The 16,963-nt window shown below is 46.3% G+C and overlaps 1 protein-coding gene across 3 annotated transcripts in view; it reads right to left on the reverse strand.

Moving 5' to 3' along the window:
• Positions 1-16,963, reverse strand: part of MYRFL (myelin regulatory factor like) — a 109,109-nt gene that overhangs the window by 50,795 nt on the left and 41,351 nt on the right. For 2 of the 3 annotated variants that reach the window (XM_046679532.1, XM_046677909.1), the window contains exons 3-9: positions 14,506-14,573; positions 14,154-14,427; positions 13,267-13,358; positions 7,395-7,545; positions 4,014-4,209; positions 1,751-1,827; positions 462-572 (exon numbers count right to left, since the gene is read on the reverse strand). In XM_046679532.1, coding sequence (XP_046535488.1) covers positions 462-572; positions 1,751-1,827; positions 4,014-4,209; positions 7,395-7,545; positions 13,267-13,358; positions 14,154-14,427; positions 14,506-14,573 — 969 coding nt within the window. The remainder of the gene's footprint in view (positions 1-461; positions 573-1,750; positions 1,828-4,013; positions 4,210-7,394; positions 7,546-13,266; positions 13,359-14,153; positions 14,428-14,505; positions 14,574-16,963) is intronic. The other variant, XM_046678680.1, reaches the window with a different exon arrangement.

The raw sequence follows: 16,963 nt of genomic DNA on the forward strand, positions 1-16,963 counted from the left end.
GGTGAGCCCTGAGGACTTGCATTTGTACTAAGTGTCTGGGCGATGCCATCTCTGCCAGTCCTGGGACAGCACTATGAGAACCACAGATCTAAATCATTAATGCAAATTTATTTTCTTTCTTAATTGGAAAAGGCTACAGCAGAGCTCCAGGACTCCGGGATCTGCACTAGTGCCAGCACACAGGCTTGAGCAATGTGGCCAGCCCTCAGCCCTCGGGCAGCAAGGAGGCGCCGCTCGCCACCACTCTGGAGAACTCTGGAGGGATCCAGGCAGGCAGACGGGCAGTGCAGGAGAGTGGCACAGCAGAAGACCGTCTACATAAATGAGATGGGTGTTAATCTGAGAGAGTTAGGGAGGGAGGAAGGCAACAGAGAGAGGCCGAGAGGTGAGAGGGGCCTGCGAGGGCGCTGGCCGGTCAGATAGAGCCCCAGCCACCCAGGTGCACACGGGGATGCCAGTACCTCTGGTCGGGATTTGGTTTTCCCTTCTTCCTCATGTTATTTGCAGTGGTTTCGCTGAAGTGTAACCGGCCCAGTGTTACTTTGGTGACCTGGTCAGCCAGCAGGTCGACTCTAAAACAAACAGCAGAAATACCGAGAGACTGAGGGAAAACGAAGTCTTTGATCACATTGGACGCGTTCCTAGACCCTCAAGTACGTGTCCTGCTCTGCTCTCAACACACTGCAAGGACCATTGATTCCAGTCACTGGGCTCTAACAAATACCCCCACCGCAGTCAGGAACGGCTGCCGGGGAGGCCACGGAAGGACACTGGAAATGCTCATCCAGCAGGAGCTCAAGCCCAGCGTTTCTGACTTGTAAGGGCCGTGTGCTCCCCACACCATGAACAGATTTTCTCATCTCCACAACGGGAGAAAAGACATGGTTCTTTGTGCCTCTGCCGCGGTGACTACAGTGCTGGCCTCTGACAGCCATTTCTCTAGGTTCCTGGTGAATTCCTTCGTGTCCCTTTCTGCATCCGCCTTCTTCTGGCCCAGCTGCGGGAGGTGGCCACACCCCGGCTGCCAGACAGGGAGGACCAGACACCTCAGGCAAGCTTAGCGCCACGTCTGGACAGTGGCTCCCACTCCAGCGTCAGGCTGAGCTGCTGCCTGGTCTGTCCAGGCTGTAGGACCATCTTCTTCCCAGCCCAAATGGGGTTGACTCAGGGTCATTACACTGAGCCAGCTCACTGCATCCCAGGCAAATCCGTCAAAAAGCAAACCCCACTCCAGGTCACTCTACAGGGTGGATGCTCGCTGTGGACTGCCATATTGCTTTGTACAATCCCAGCCCTGCAGGCTTTCTATCTTGGAACCCATTAGGCAATCTACCAACAGAGCTTTAAAAAACAAGAAAAAAATGAACTGCAAGCACAGCATGGATCCAGAACCTTGACGTTAATTCAATCAGCATCGTGCTGATTTAAATGAAAAATTAGAAGAAAGGTCTAGCTATGGTCTATCTCAGAGAACCAAAGTTGTTAGCAAGGTTATCAGTAATAAATGATTATAATATAATATAATATAATGATGACTTTAAAGATGGAGCTTTTAATAAGGAATTTTTTGCAATTATTTCAATGTATTTTACCTACTTCATTTTTGTTGAAAAGTACCTGTTCATAACATTAACACATTATTACTAATTTAGTTTCTACAGTGGGGTTCACTTTAAACAAGCAAAATAAATTAGACAAAAGATGTTCTTCCCAAAACATTCACAAAGCAAGTGAGAACAGAAATTCTTACTTAACAGGATTGAAAATCTTCTTGCTTCTGTCTGCTTGGGACTGTTCAATAGCGATTATTTGATTGGTGGCTTCTACCTGTGTGGAACAACAAAAAGTAAATGAATTACTTAATAAATTAACTAGCTTATTAACAAAAAACGTTCAGTAGTAAATAATCTTCAAGTACTCAGAAAGTTTTTCGAGGATCATGCTAGGCACTGGGCCGAGGGACAAGTCACTGAAAAGATGTATAAGAAAATGGCCCCACCTTAAAGCAGCGTGTGACTGGTGAGAAAAGAAACAAATTCCTGTAAAACTAGCAACAGGAACACCAGACAACCGAGTATTTCAGGAAAGCAGTGACCACAGAGCGGGCTCATAGAGGACCAGGTAAAACACAGGAGCAAAGCAGCTCAGACGATACACGCATTCATGCATTCGTTCGTTGGTTCGCTCGTTCCATAAATACCTGTTGAGCACCTGCCGTGCACCAGGCATTGCCCGAGGCATTAGAGATGAGAAATAGACAAAACTAAGAAATCCCTGCCATTGCAAAGCTTACATTCTAATGAGAAAAAACAACAATAAACACCAAGAATAAATAAAATATAGGAAGTGATATTTATTCAGTACAGTCCTATACCAGGTAACAATGTTTTGGTCAACGACAGACCGCACACATGACAGTGGTCCCAGAAGATTAGCACCATGTAGCCCGGGTGTATAGGAGGCTGTGCCCTCTGGGTTTGTGGAAGTCCACTCTACGATGTTCACACAACAATGAAACTGCCGAACATGCCCTTCTCAGGAGGCATCCCCGTCGTTAAGTGAGGCATGACTCTTGTTGCTACAAACTCTTCTTGTCGTTAGTAAATAGTGGCAACGACATGGTGACACCTGCCCTGTCATGGACGGCTTGTGGGTTGTTCACATTGTAATGATCTTTCTGGAAAGCAACTGGACAGCCTACATGGAGAGCTGTAATACTGTTCGTAACTCCGATGTGCAAACTCCTCTTCTGGAATTTATCTTCACGCAAAGTCGGGCACACACGGACACGCACTGCAGTTTTGCTGACGTAGAGTTTTACTTACAACTACTTACAATAACACGGGAATTAACGTGTTGCATCCATACAACGGAAAACTACATCATCTTCGTAAACAATATTTTATAGCTTCTTTAATAATATCGTATGTTGTTATTTCCACAATATACTATTAACAATATGAGATTAATTTTAACAATAGAAAAAAACAAAGAAAAATTAGGTTACTAAATGGTGGGTCCCAAATATGAATGAATTTTGTCTCTTCTTCTTAATTTTATATTGTGTTCCAAAATTTTCACAACAGACTCATATTACTTCCATAACCAGAAAAATAAGCTCATTGGTTTTTTAAATTTGTTTTTGCTTTGTTTTGTTTTTGTTTAAGAGCTCAGTTTGGAGCAAGAGTCTGCGGTGTTCAGTGGTCAGGCCCCATTTGGGAGGCTCAATGCCGAAACCCAGAGTAAATCTCGAGTAAGATATGCAGATAACAGACGTTCCTCCCCAAGGAGCTGGAGCTGAGGTGACAATTTAACAAGAACTGCTGACTCCTCAGAAGTCATCCTTCCCTCGTGTGAAGCCCAGCTCTGTAATTTACTCTCTGGATGGACCGTGCATCATGCTGGGCCTCAGTCCCCCTTGTTAAACCGGACGAGAGAGGCATTGACTGGATTAGTGGCTCCCTGGCTGTTTTAAGTCAGGAAGCTCTTTGAGAATTTGATGAAAACTACGAACTTACTCCATGTGAAAATGCACCAGCACTGAAAAGTATAAAATAATTAAGACGACATTTAGTAAAAGAAGTGCGAGATTAACACACTGGAAACCATAGAATTGCAGTTGGAAGTGACACTGTGCCAGTTTCTGAGCCCAGGCTTAAGAAATTGGCAGCTTCCACTTCCTCTGTCTTGGGACGTTTCTTCTCAGCGCTCATCCACCATGCCATGAGGAAGCACAAGCTGTCCCCCAGGGGGGCCACACGGAGAAGAGCCAGGCCCCCGGCCACGGCACAAACTTGACAGGCAAGTGAGCTATCCCGGAACTGGATGCAGGCCCAGTGGAGCTCCCCTGTGGTCTGTCGCAGCCACAGCCAGGCCGCAGGTGTGTGACCCAAATAAACGACTGCTATTATTCTAAGTTCCTAGGTTTGGGGATAGCTTGTCATGCAGCAACAGACAACAAGAACACTTCATAAATGTTGGCTTAGTCAAACTGAACTAAATAATAGGCTTACCTTAACCCCAAAAGCTTTCAAGTAAAACATTTCTATTGGCTTTAGGCCCATTTGGGTTTTGACAAACTGTGGACTGCCCCAGACTTGGATATGGATGGTTAGCTGAAAATGGTTCTTCTTTTGGCAAACAAAAGCTTCATCTGCTGGTGAGAAATTAAATCCTTTGTCTGTGACAACTTGATAGCCTATATCAGGTCTGTGAAAAGAGGAATCAAGAAACCAATTTAACAAATACTGTTTATATATTTTCTTTCATAAACAATATTAATTAAATAAACATTTCAAGAAAATATATTATGGAAAGTTCCTTTGGCTACATTTAATCAAACGATTTCATGAATTTTTACTGGGGAAATGAAAATATTTCAAAACACAGCTGGCTGTCTCACAGTTTTTTATCTTCTCACAAGGAAAAGGCACAGTTCTTGCCAAATGAAGCCTTGGCTCCTCAGCCTGCCTTCTCCCTCTGCTTTCCAGCCTCTGATCTGACTCCACTGTGCAAGAGAAAGACGTCAGCTAGAAGTTGAGAAGTCACATTACTCAGTTGTGAAATATCTGGGATAGAATTCATCTACTTCTTCCTTTAAAAAAAGTCTCGAAATTTCATCAGCAACACACAAAGAGTTACTTGAATGAATAGTTGGCTGATTGTGGTCATGTGAGGAGAGCAGGCTGATCAGAATTACCAGGAACAGCTTTAAACCAGATCAGCCAGAGCCAGCCACACTACTGACTGACAGCCCAGTGACGGACGAGAGCGTGGTCACTCGCTGTTGTCCTCCCAATCTGGTCACGGCACTGAGACCTAGCTGGCTGCTTTTGCAGAAAGGAACAGGAGGGTGGTGGGGTGGCTAATCTGACTTTTGCCTTGTGCGTATTATCAAATCATTTTAATAGCAATGTTTTGTGTGTTACATGTTTAATAAATACTTTTAAAGGTCAGTAAAAATAAAACATTAAATGTGTAACATTATCAAGTAGAGAAGAGAATACAAAAGTTGAAAACTGCTTTGGTGAGTTTTTCCCGTACACATTGTAGATATGGAACATGATTTTCAATTCCTCAGAGTCCTTAAATGTGGGTTTTCCTTCCCAGGACCACACGTGGACGAGGGCAGCACTTACTCTCTGCTGCTCTGGATCTTTGCTTCCTGGCCTCTCAGTTTGGACAGCTGCCACTTAATGAACAACTTGGAGTCTCTAAATTTTCCTCTAATTCCAGAAACAGAAAATATGAAAGGGTGTCTTGGGAAAAGAGTGTTCATGACTTTGCAAGTTAAGCACTTTCCCAATGGATCAAGTACTGGGTCATTGATTACTCTCAAGTAGCTGATGGGTCAAAGGCTCGGCAGCCACAATGCCCCCAGCAGCAACTGGAAAATCCATCAAATGAAGAATTCAAGAAGGACCACATGTCTTACACCATCTGGGAAGTATATTGACTCAGGTTGCTAGAACTAATCTGCTAAATTACTCATCTAAAGGCTAGATGAATTGAGTACAGATTTTACTACAGAGATTATTAAGAGCTGTCTTGGTTGTGAAAAAGGAAACATCTTTTTGCAACCTTCCATGTTTCACTGTCAAAAACTCTGAAGGAAGAAGGTAAGGTTTACGGCTCACGTACGAGCATTAGCCTGGAATTTCAGGACAGCTGGAAGCAGAAACTGAATCAGTCAACAATTACACTGGTGGAGTTTGTTCTGAATCTTAAATGCCAATCTCTGGTTATGGAAATTTGTTTACCTACGAAAAGCAATTCTGTTTAACATCAAAAGTTAATTATGAAGTCAACTAAACTGTTTTTTTAAAAGCTCTTGTTAACACAGTTTTAAATATCATTCAGAAAAAAAAGATTTGATAAATTTTCAATCCCATAACTTTACTGCTTTTAGGTAACGTAGGGAAACTATTTTTGTAACAAATTAGACATAATAATCTAAGAAGAGACAAGTGATTTTCTATCTCAATATGAATAGTGAAATCAAGGCAGCTTGAATTCTAATCCAGGTGAATACTGCCGCCTACTTTGCTTAAGAAAAGTGAATGATTGCTAAGCATTCAAAAATAAATCTGCCTCTACACCTTTAAGTTGACACCATCCTGTTCTCTTTTTCTTCCAGATCAGTGGAGCAGAGATTGGCTGTTCAAATAAACTTTAAAAAAAATAAGCTACTCAAGTAGGAAGAGAACAGTTACTTTGGGAACTCGGTCGACTCAGACGCAGAGGCTGCGAAGCATTAAAGGCTTTAGTTAAAATATTGTGCGTGTGTGACGTGTTGAACCCTTGGTACCTATGTTAAGATGGAACACGGAACACTCCCCAAAGATAATCAAATGAGGTCTCAGAGTGAAAACCGTGACACGTGGACACATCCTTTCTTTTTCTGATTGCACACAGTGGCAAAGACACAAAGTTGTGACATTTCAAGGATACAATGAGCAGTTTGCTTCCTTCTGCTTCCTGTTAAACGCACCAACTCCCAAAGTCTGTTTAACTCCTTGGATTTTGTTTTAAGGAAAAGATGTCTTCCTTCTAGTTCATCCAACATAAAAGTCCTAGTGATAAGTTTTGCTCTAAAAGAAGCTATATTTGAATTGGGAAAGTACCAGAAAGGCCCTCAAGTTTGTAGCCCAACATTTCTCATTTAATATTATATTTATTACTTGAAAATCCTATTCTTTAACCATTAGCATTTTTTTAGTATTTCAAGAAGGCATCTATAATCAATGAAAATTCTAGAACACTTAAGGAGATAAATTACATCCTAATGAAGAAAGAGAAAGTTCAGAGGATGTTCAAGAGAAGTAATGCACAAATCCAGCTCCAGCTCCTGCAACTACAACGTGCTAAGAACGGGATGGAACTTTTCCGGTTTAAGGGTATTTTGCACGGCCTGATTTCAGTCTCCCAATGCAAAGCCACCATCGACCACGGCTGCTACGGGTATGTTGACAACGGACCCAACAACACTTGGTGCAGCACGGATGGTGGGGGAGGGGGCGTCACTAGCTAACAATTCAGTGTGGCCTAAAAAAAATAAATCTATAGGATTTAAAATTAACTGCAGGATTAAATGTTAGCGATTTGGGAAATCTCCAAATTCCGGCTTTTGGTTTAAACTGGGCATGTGATCTCAGAAAGATGCCCTCTCCCTCCACCATTTAGTGGGCAGATTGTAAGTTAGAATTACAGATCTGATTCCTGAAACCCTTCATTAGTTAGAATGCAAAACATAAGGAGTAAGACATACTCCTCGCTGACCCACCCCACTTGGTCAGGGTGGTGTCAAAGCCCCAATACCTGGGTTTAGTCTTGAGAGTTAGCGAAGCCTTCCTCCTCTCGCCCCCGCCCACCACAAGGTTCCTAAGGCCACTCACAGTTTCTCGTAACGACTGTTTAATAAACTATGCCAAGGAACACTTCGGTACGGCTGCCACTTCAGAGCAGGAGCGCACTGGTCCTCGGGCATCACCTTCTGCCCCTCATTGTCACCGTCTTGAGCTTTGCTGCTGTAACTCCTACTTGTCACTGCAAAGAATAAGTGTATTAGATCCTTCCTCCAAAGTTGTTTCTCCTAGACTCACAGACAGCTGCAGGGAGCAAAGAACAGGCCTTGTCAGAGGCAGAGTGACCGTGGGGAAGGTGACAGGTGTTGGGAGGCGGGAGGTATGTGGCTGGCCCTGTTTCCTCATCTGTAGCAAGGGCAGTTTAGGGCAGTGTGGGCCCTTGCTGGACACTCTGCCTCAGCATCTATCCACCCTGCTTCCTCACTTCCAGGCTGGGTGGTTCCAGCGATGTCCACTCCCATCTGGAGGAGGGCAGGAGCCCGGGCTTGACCCATCAAAGTACGGCATTCACTACTCGCATCAATAATCACACCAGGTGGACACATGGCCTAATCCAGTCCAAGCAGAGCAGACCCCAGTGCTTCAGGGAACGCGGGTTCAAAGACGCTGACTCTCCTCCATGAGGTCTGAACCTTCGAGATCCATGCCCTAGAGCTGCTGGCACCATTTAGAGTCATGCGGGAAAAGCGGTCTGGAAAGGAAGCCAGCACGGCAGAAGGCAGAGTTGAGAAAGGAGGGCGCCCAGTGCTGGTGGCGTGCTTTGAGTTCTGGGATCCAATCCTAAACCCTTGGGTTACAGAAGCCAACAAACCCCCTGGTTTGTTTTTTCATTTTGTTTGTTTTTTGCTTATGGCAGTTTGAGGTTTTGGGGTTTGTCCTTTGTTTCTTTGTTTTTGTTAATTGCAACCAATCCAGTCTAGTTTGTCACAGGTCTCTGTGGCACCAGGATTCTGAGGTCCAACTTTCTGAACTTAGATGAGTTACTCACTCGCTTAGCGTCTTACTTCCCTCATTTGCAGAACAGAAATGAGAACAGGGGTCCTGGCCATCTTGCAACATTAACCAGCAGAGAGAATACCGCAACGCGAGTGGGGGCACTGTCAGAAGCTCACGCCAAGAGAAAGCAGCAGAAAGCATCTTCTCCTAATGTAGTATTGACTACAAGAAATTGCTACTTTCGTATGTCAAAAATGGCCAAATAACAGCAGTTTCACATGTGCAAACTACTATTTTTGCATAATCCTTGCAAGTTGTTTGTCTTAATTTGAGACAAACTGTACCATCAACCGCAGGCGATTTTTATGTAAATTCCGGTCCGTCTGCTGTCTCCTTTTCTTTTAGCTCTGCACCCCCTCACTCACGCCTGCCACCAGGAGGGCAGGGGAGTAGCGGCGTGCATGAGACCCGAAGGCCGTGGGCAGCAATGTGACAGAATATACAAAACACCCACCCTCACTCCTGCACGTGCACTCAGCCCTCACGGGAACACAGGGGCCACTGGGTTTTCTTTCCCTCATCTCACTTCCTCCCTTCATACGTTTACTGAGGACTTCCTAAAACAAATAAATAACAGAGCTCCTGCAGGTCGCTTGTGATGTCAAATGTCACAGAAAATGTTTTTCTTGGGCTGTCACTATTACATGGCCCCTATGCAAAACATCTATTTTTCAGTTTTTGTCAACAACCATTTTGGAAAGATTTCTCAAAATCCTGAAAAACTTTTCCCAGTTAAGAATACAGGAGGTCAGCAATGCAAGGAGCACTTCACACCCTCACTGCTCCAAAAGTTACCCGGCCTAAAAACTTTTCAAGAAGACAAAAACCCTTCCATGGTTCTCCTGCTTACACCAAATTCAGAGAACGGAAGACGCCCCTTCAGCCTTCGCTGCCTCTCTCCACAATGGGGAGGGGAAGGAAGTGCAAGAGCTTGGAGTGTGGAACCAGATGGACTTGGGTTTGCATCACAGCCTTATCCTTAATGGCGACACGATCTTAGGAAAAGGGTTGAAGGTCTCTGGGCTTCAGTTTCTCCATCTGCAGAATGGGAGTAACCATATGCTGCCCCCCAGGACTGTGAGTACTTAGCACAGGGTCTGCCACCCGGAACAGTTTAAACAATGGTGTCTTTATTAGTGTTGGTGGCACTGTCATTATCACATGTGTTTGTTTCAGCTCAGGTGACTCAGTTATTCCTAAGAAGTCTGGCAAACACTTGTGTTCTTGGCTTCCATGGTAACTGTATCTGATGTAAAATAACTAATGCACGGCCACCAGCTCACCCGGGCCCTTTCCTATTTGAGCGTGGTGGCAGCAAGGTCAAGGTGCCAGGAGAGCCAGTCAAAGGCCAGCTCCACTCCTCTAGGTGCTGGTAGGGAGGGTGGACAGGGGGCATTGTCCTCAAGGATAAGGCTTTTTCTGCCCTTTCCATCACAGCAGCAAGGGTGTCAGGCAGCCACTCCAACAGCACTGACATAGTCGTGGCTTCCCTGGGAGCTGGCCATGAGCTGGTGGACCAGGGATGGGAATCTGGGATGACAAGCCCACACTGAGATCCCAGGCACAAGGCTGTAGGAGGACATGTCATCATTAATACTACCACTACTGTCTAGTTCTTCTGTGTGCTCTCTGCACCAAGCACTATCTCAGACACTTGATGTGGTTTCTCATCAACTCATTAACTCATCGTCAAGGTAAGGATCCCGTTTTTCAATGAACTTTCTTTACTGCAGTGTAATGCACATGAAGAGTAGTATATGGATCATTAGTACACAGTCTGATGCTTTCTTATAAGATGAATTATCCTGGGTAACTATCACCAGCTCAAAGAACAGGACACTGCCAGCACTCCAGTGGACACCTCCTGCCCAGGAAGAATCCCTGCTCTGAACTCTAACACCACACAGGAGTCTGGAGAAATGGAGCAATACAATATGTACTCTGTGTGTTGGCTTCTTTTGCCCAACAGTATGTTTATGAGGTTCGCTCATTATTGTTGCACGTGGAGCCATTTGTCCACTTTCACTGCTGCACAGTCTCCATTGCATGAATACGCCACAGTTGATCCTGCCCTCGACGGCCACTTGGGTTACTTTCAGTTGGTGGTCATTGTAAGTAATGCTACTACAGACAACTCTGTGCGTGTCTCAGTGGGCCTGTGCACACGTTTCTGTTAGCTATACTCCTAGGAGGGGAATCACTGGGTCATAGGAGGTGTTTTAGCAGATGCAGCCAAACAGATTTATATAAATTGCCTATGAGGTAAGGATTCTTAATCTCATTCAACAAATGCGGAAACTGGCGTTCCAAGACTGGAAATGGCCTGCCCAGCGTCGCAGCCGCCCAGTGAGAGACAGAACTCAAACCTTCCTCTTCCTTTCACGCTACACTGAGGGTTTCTCCAGAAAAGGTAACAGGAGAGAGAAGCAGACGTGTCAAGGCAGCAGATCACCCGGTCCCAATCTTTTGGAGAAAATCATAGACTCTTTTTCAATATTTTCTTACACATTACCGTTAAAAAATCTTGGAAATGGGTAAAGTAGAAATTAGGATTCTCATTTGATAATCAAGAAAAGTCAGGCTCGAAAAGTCCCCAACTGCTGGTGAGATGAGAAGATACTGTTTCTGACTGTACAGCGTGACTTCAGCCCCTGTGCCTCCCCCTGGGGGCCAAAGGTCACAACTCTGGGGCTGAAAAACTCTGGTGTTTGAGGTTCAAACCACAAGGCCAAGAACCCTCTCGTATTTGGAGTCTGACCATGTGGGTCCAGAACCAGCGAGCAGGAGGCGTCCATCAGCTGCTTTCTCTCTAAGTAAGATTTTACAGCTGCCCACAGCAACCCAGCAAGTCCACACTGTGAGCCCACGAGTGGGGGTCTTGGAACCCTTGGCCAGAGTGGACTGCTTGGGACAGGTCACCAGAAAGGCCTTCCTGATGGATTTAGAGCATCTTCTCCCACCAGGGATCCTGCACAAGCTCCTCCTTCCTCTGGGCATGTCATTCCCCGACCTTTGTAAAACCCTGTGGCCGCTGTAGCATCACGTATGAATCTCCGCTAGAAAACTTCCGCTGAGAATATGAACTCTAAGGAAAACACGGCATTTGGATTAACTAAGTTTTTGCCCTTTTTTGCCCTGGGAACCTGCTTGTTTTCACTCTGGAACAGTTGTCTGGAGCCAGTTACCGTCGGTCAGCTCTCAGTGCCCTCGGAATGGGATTTAAGAGGGATTCTAGGTTTCCTGTCAGTTGGGACACCTTGCCACTCCTCCCTGGCTGTTCTCTGGACGTGGGGGAACCAGTGCCCCCTCCAGCGACAGGGCAGAACCACCCCAGAGGAGCTGAACTCTGGAGCAGCCCAAGAGTCTGATGAGGAACACCTGGGAGGTCTGGGTGGCCTGCCCGGGACGCTTGGCGCGCCGGCGCATCTGTGCGAGAGTGACCAGGCAGCTCCCTCCTCTGGCTGGGAGTCTACTCAGCCTTTTGTGTCTGAGAATTGTAAAGAAGCTGCAGGCTGGGTGCAAGGATCCCTGAAGACATTGAAATAACCTCGCAAGGAAGGTGGATGGAGAGCTCGATGTCATCTGGAAAGGGGCTTCAATTAGCATTTTGTGCTTCTAGGGTTGAATAAGATAAATCAAGCAACTGCTGGCCACGGTGGGTCCATGCAAAAGGAAAGCAGGCCCTGAGAGTTCCAGTTTCTACCAGGGCCGGACGCCCAGTGCAGTTCTGCCAAGCTCTCCCAGGGATGGTGGTGTGTGGGGCGTGGCTGAGAGGGTGAAGTCATTGTCCACTGAAGGACCCACAGACCCTGCTGGAGCTGAGGCCACATGTCCTTGAAGGGAGCAGCAGTCCCCAGGGGCACAGAGGACCAGTTCTTACCATGCAGCTGCGAAAAGCAAAGACTGCAACTCAAGCAGAAGAGAGAGACACATGCATCTCCTTCCGGGGCAGCATAAGCTTCTGGAGTCTGGGGACAACAGTGGGAGGGAGTCCAAAGGAAATCTTGGACTTCTTGCCAAGCTGATGCATGAGAATAAAAGACTTGGTCCCTGAATTTGGGGTGCTGTTCACACTGCCTACGTTGGATCACGGACAGTGGCTATAGATTCAGCATGGAGCATCATCCTTTTTCCCTAAAAAGTGCCATAGCATTTACTCTGAAAATTCTAAAGTTCAAGACCTCAGACTCAAAAGACCTAATTTGTTCTCAACTGGATCAAGTCTCTAAGCTGGAAACGTGATGTGTCACATGTTATATAAGACAAAGAGCAAGATAGCATCAGATGATCGTGCTACTAGACTTCTAAACGATTTTACAACATTTCAAAGATCTACTGGGAACCCGCTATCTGAAGCGAGTACCAGGGCAGCCCAGCTTTCTCACCGCCTGCTCCACTGGAGAAATCCTCCCAAGTCTTGCTTCTCGGAGAACCTTCCCGAGCCAGCAGCATCAGCACCACCTGAGAGCTTGTGAGGAATGCAGACTCTCAGACCCCCCTCAGGCTTACTGAATCAGAATCTGCATTTTCCCAAGATCCCCAGGTGTGCACATTATGATTAAGAAGGAACTAAGCAGTGAGCACAGCAGCAGGCTCCCGGAGGTGCTGCCACGTTACACAGCCTCCCCAACCCGGGGCCGGGGTCCTCTGAGATACGTTGCCCCTGGAACTGGAAGGACCAGTGATTCGTCTCCACCAGAGGGAGAGGGTGGCATCTCTTCTGGGAGCTCCAGTACAACCCCACCCCAGGCTGCATGAAACATCACGTCAAGAGGGAAGAAAGAAACTCCCAGAGCCTGTCGCTGCCCTTCTAGCAGACAGAAAATACTTTTATAGGACGGCTCCAAGGCTGGTAAAAGACCCTGATTTCATGGCCAGGGCAGCAACAGGCCCCGGGTTGGCTCACGTGGTCTGGAGAGCTGGGCCCACACCCGGCCGTCCCCGGGGTCCTCCAGCACCTGCGGGCACTTTCTCTTCTTGGCTGGTGGCAAGGAGGCTCTGAAAGCAAGAAACCAAAGTGAAAGTGAGGGCTCTCTTTCTCTCCATGTTACATTAAATCTAATTTAATTCTCTGCTCTCTGCCTCCCTCAGACTAATTCTAGTTAAAGTTCCTTGGGTCCCTTCTAGTCTGCAGTACCAGGTCCATGCATGGAGCAGATGGAACAGGTCCCTATTCCCAGAGCCCAACTGGTCTGAAACTTCGTTCTCCTCTACCCAGCGGATCTGAGATTCAGCTGCTTGGAAAATAACACGACCGCGTTTTCAAAGGCAGAGGACTCACTGGGACAGAGGAAATACAGACTCAAAACACATGCATACATTTCACACCTGCGCATTTCTTCCTGTGGAATTTCACCACAAGTTTTGATGGTCTTTACTCTTTCTGCCACCCTCTAGATCCAGACAGAGGGATGAAAGAGTAGATGAAAGACAAGAGAGGAAGGAAAAGAGAAGAAAAGAATGCTAGTTAAAGCTTAACTGACATATCTTCCTGAGAGCTCATCCACAAATTCCTTGTGCGGTCTAGCTGAGGCTGCCAATGCAAAGAGCGCTTCCCCATCGCCCAGCATCTCCCTATATGTTCCTGACATTTCAGCTTTCCACTGAACAAGGACCTTGGGTTTAGCCAGTTTTTAATTAAAAGATGGTCTAAAGCCAAGAGCAGGGGCCTTGGCGAGTCTGATCTATGTCTCAACACTGCCATCTCCTGGAGAGGACTCCAGTCTTCACTCTCCACTGGCCCCGAGGGGTGGCTGCTCGGAGAGCCTCATAACTAAGGAACTGGCCCTTTACCTGGGGCTGTAGCTCAGAGGCTGCTGACGGTAAGAACAACTCATCCCCAGATGGGAGGGCACGGACTGGTCCAGGGGAGTCGGGAGGTGACTGGCGTCTGGGTAACAGGTGTGGAAGCTGCTGTGGATGCGGCCGGGGTCGCTCATTTCAGACGAGCCCTGGGGCAGGTGTGTGGGCAGCATCCCGGGTGCAGCTTCGGAGTGGTGAAGAGACACTGGAGTCGCCCCGGCTGCAGGTCTCAGAGTGGGGCCGCACGCACCTGGGGGGACACACACTGAGAGGGGCCTCTCTTTCTCACCCCAGGGTTCAAGAAGAGGAGCAGCGTAACGTGAAGAAGGCAGATGCCACTCACCTCTGACCTGAGGAGGAGAGCAGGAGTCTGAGGCGGAGTAGGGTGGGGTGTCCGGGAGCTGGCGTGGCCTGAGGATTAGAGACGTGTGTTGCTTTTTTGTCGTAACCTGTTCCATCATTACATTTAGAGAGACGGCTGTGCACATGTTCGCTGCAGCACAGAGCTGCACGGAAGCCTCAGGTCCCCACCTGGGCTCAGGGAATCCCAAAGCTCCAGGAAGGAGCCCAGGAGTTTTACAAAAGATTTTTAAATGCTTGGGGAAAAAAATCATAATGTTTTTCCATTTTATATATTAAGGTACAAGCAAAATTTCATCTTTAAAAAAAATGAGTACCACAACTAAAAAAGTGTGAAAGTATCTCTTCCAAAAAACCTTCAAGTTCCTTACGGCGCAGAAACTGTGAGATACTAAGTCACACGTAAACACCACACCCTGCACTTTATTCTCTTGATGGACAGGAAGCTGTCATGTTTTTCTTGGTTGATTAAGATTTTAATCTTATACAATGACGAAAAAAGTCTGTTTTTATTATTTACTAGAAAAGATATGTTTTCTCTCAAATTGGTCCATTATAATTTATTCATTTCTTATTACTAAGGGAAGAGAGAACACATTTACCTTCCTCCAAAAATCCCACTCAAAGGAAAGTAAAGAATAAAGAGGCATAAACACAAAAGGACACAGAGCATGTGAGCAGAGACCACAACAGAACATATTTCAAAAACACATGGTAGACAGAAATAGGATTGAGCAAAATGAACTAGCAAAATGGAAAAAACAAAAACAGGACTTCTTGGGGATGGCAGAGGGGACGTAGGAGCCAACAAGAGGTTATCCAATTCAAATACACTCCAGAAAAGTCCAGGGCCTTGGCGTCACCAGGAGCCTCTGAATCCAGGGGTAAGGCGGGGCTGAAAACAAAAGAATTGGCTGAAAGTGTGATTAAGGAACAGCTGGACCCTCAGATTGGCTTCCCGACCTGTACCGCCAGGCAGCTCCCTCATGGCGCAGCAGAAGCTGGAGGGGCTCCCTCTCTGGGGAGACGGAACCAGGCGGTCTGTGGAGCTGCTGGGCTGAAAACGGAGGGTTAATTAAAAGTCTAAACACTGAACTTTGAGACTCCTCAACTCAGCTTTGCAGGCATCCAAGCAGAAACTGGAAGACTGTTCCTTAGAAAAATTGAAGGTCCTGGGGGGGAAATGATAATTTGATGTCACCTAAGGAAATGGCCAGTCCCTGCTTGGCCACTCTGTAATGAAACTCATCCTTTGAGAAATTACGGCTTGTCACAGGACTTCCCAAGGGACAAACATGAAGGGTCAGACGTTTTCAGAAGGCCTTTGGCATGGAAGACAGAGAACAAACACCGAGATACGTAAGGAATCACAAAGGAACTCCTTTGCTTCCAACATGACTGCTGAGCTCCTGCCAGACCAGACCCGACCCTCCCACAGATAAAAACTATGAAGCTGGAAAAGTAAAAATAAATATATACCCAAGGACACTGGAAAGTGGACAAAAGCAAGAAGATTCTGGGGGGCCCTGAAACTCGGACGAGGTAATGGCATGAGGTGAGTAATCTGTTGACAGCTTTCAGCCTTAGGGCTGGGTGAAGTCGGAACCGCAGAACAGCCAAAACCCCAAGAGAAGCCCGATGTTTCTGGCCTGAGGAACCACAGAACAGAGTCTGGGGTAAACACAGCCGCTGAAAGCGAAAAGGGAATCTTGGGAGAGAGAGATCCAGAGAAGGGAAACCCCAGGTTCTGTGTATAAACTCCAGCCTAGGGTCTGGCCGACTCCTGAGCCATCGATGTCGGGGGCTGACTGCACAGCTCAACCAAAGGCAAGGGACTGAACTGAAACGTGAGCTGCCTCCCAAGAGACAGAAGTCACAATTTGAGTCTAAGCAAAGTAGCTGCCCAATAAAACAAAAATATATACACTCTTCAGAGGAATATAAAAGAATCCCGACATTCACAGTGTCCAGGGTACAGTTCAGAATTACTCCACAAACAAGGAACCAGGAAAACATGGCCTCGCCTCCGGAGAGAGAACAATCAATGGACATGAACCCAGAGACGATCCAGATGTTCATCAGCAGACGAGGACTTTAAAGCAGCTATTACAACTAAGCTTAATGGAGCAGAGAAAAACGTGTTTGCAAAGAACCAAAAAATACAAAATCTCAGCAAAGAAACAGAAACCATAAAAAAGAACTAAATGGAAATTCTAGAGATGAAAAACATTCTATCAATAAAAAAGATCACTGGGTGGTGTAACAGCAGAACTTGAACATAGATCCATAGATACCATCCAACCTAAAGAACAGAGTGGAAAATTTTAATTAAAAAAGAGAGAGAGAGAAAGAGATTCACGAACCTGTGGAAAGGATGGAGCAGAAAAATAGTTAAAAATGTAATGGCCAAAAATTTCCCAAATTTGGTAAAAAACATAACT

Source organism: Equus quagga, chromosome 1 (genome assembly GCF_021613505.1).
Source record: "Equus quagga isolate Etosha38 chromosome 1, UCLA_HA_Equagga_1.0, whole genome shotgun sequence".
NCBI classification, from domain to species: domain Eukaryota; kingdom Metazoa; phylum Chordata; class Mammalia; order Perissodactyla; family Equidae; genus Equus; species Equus quagga.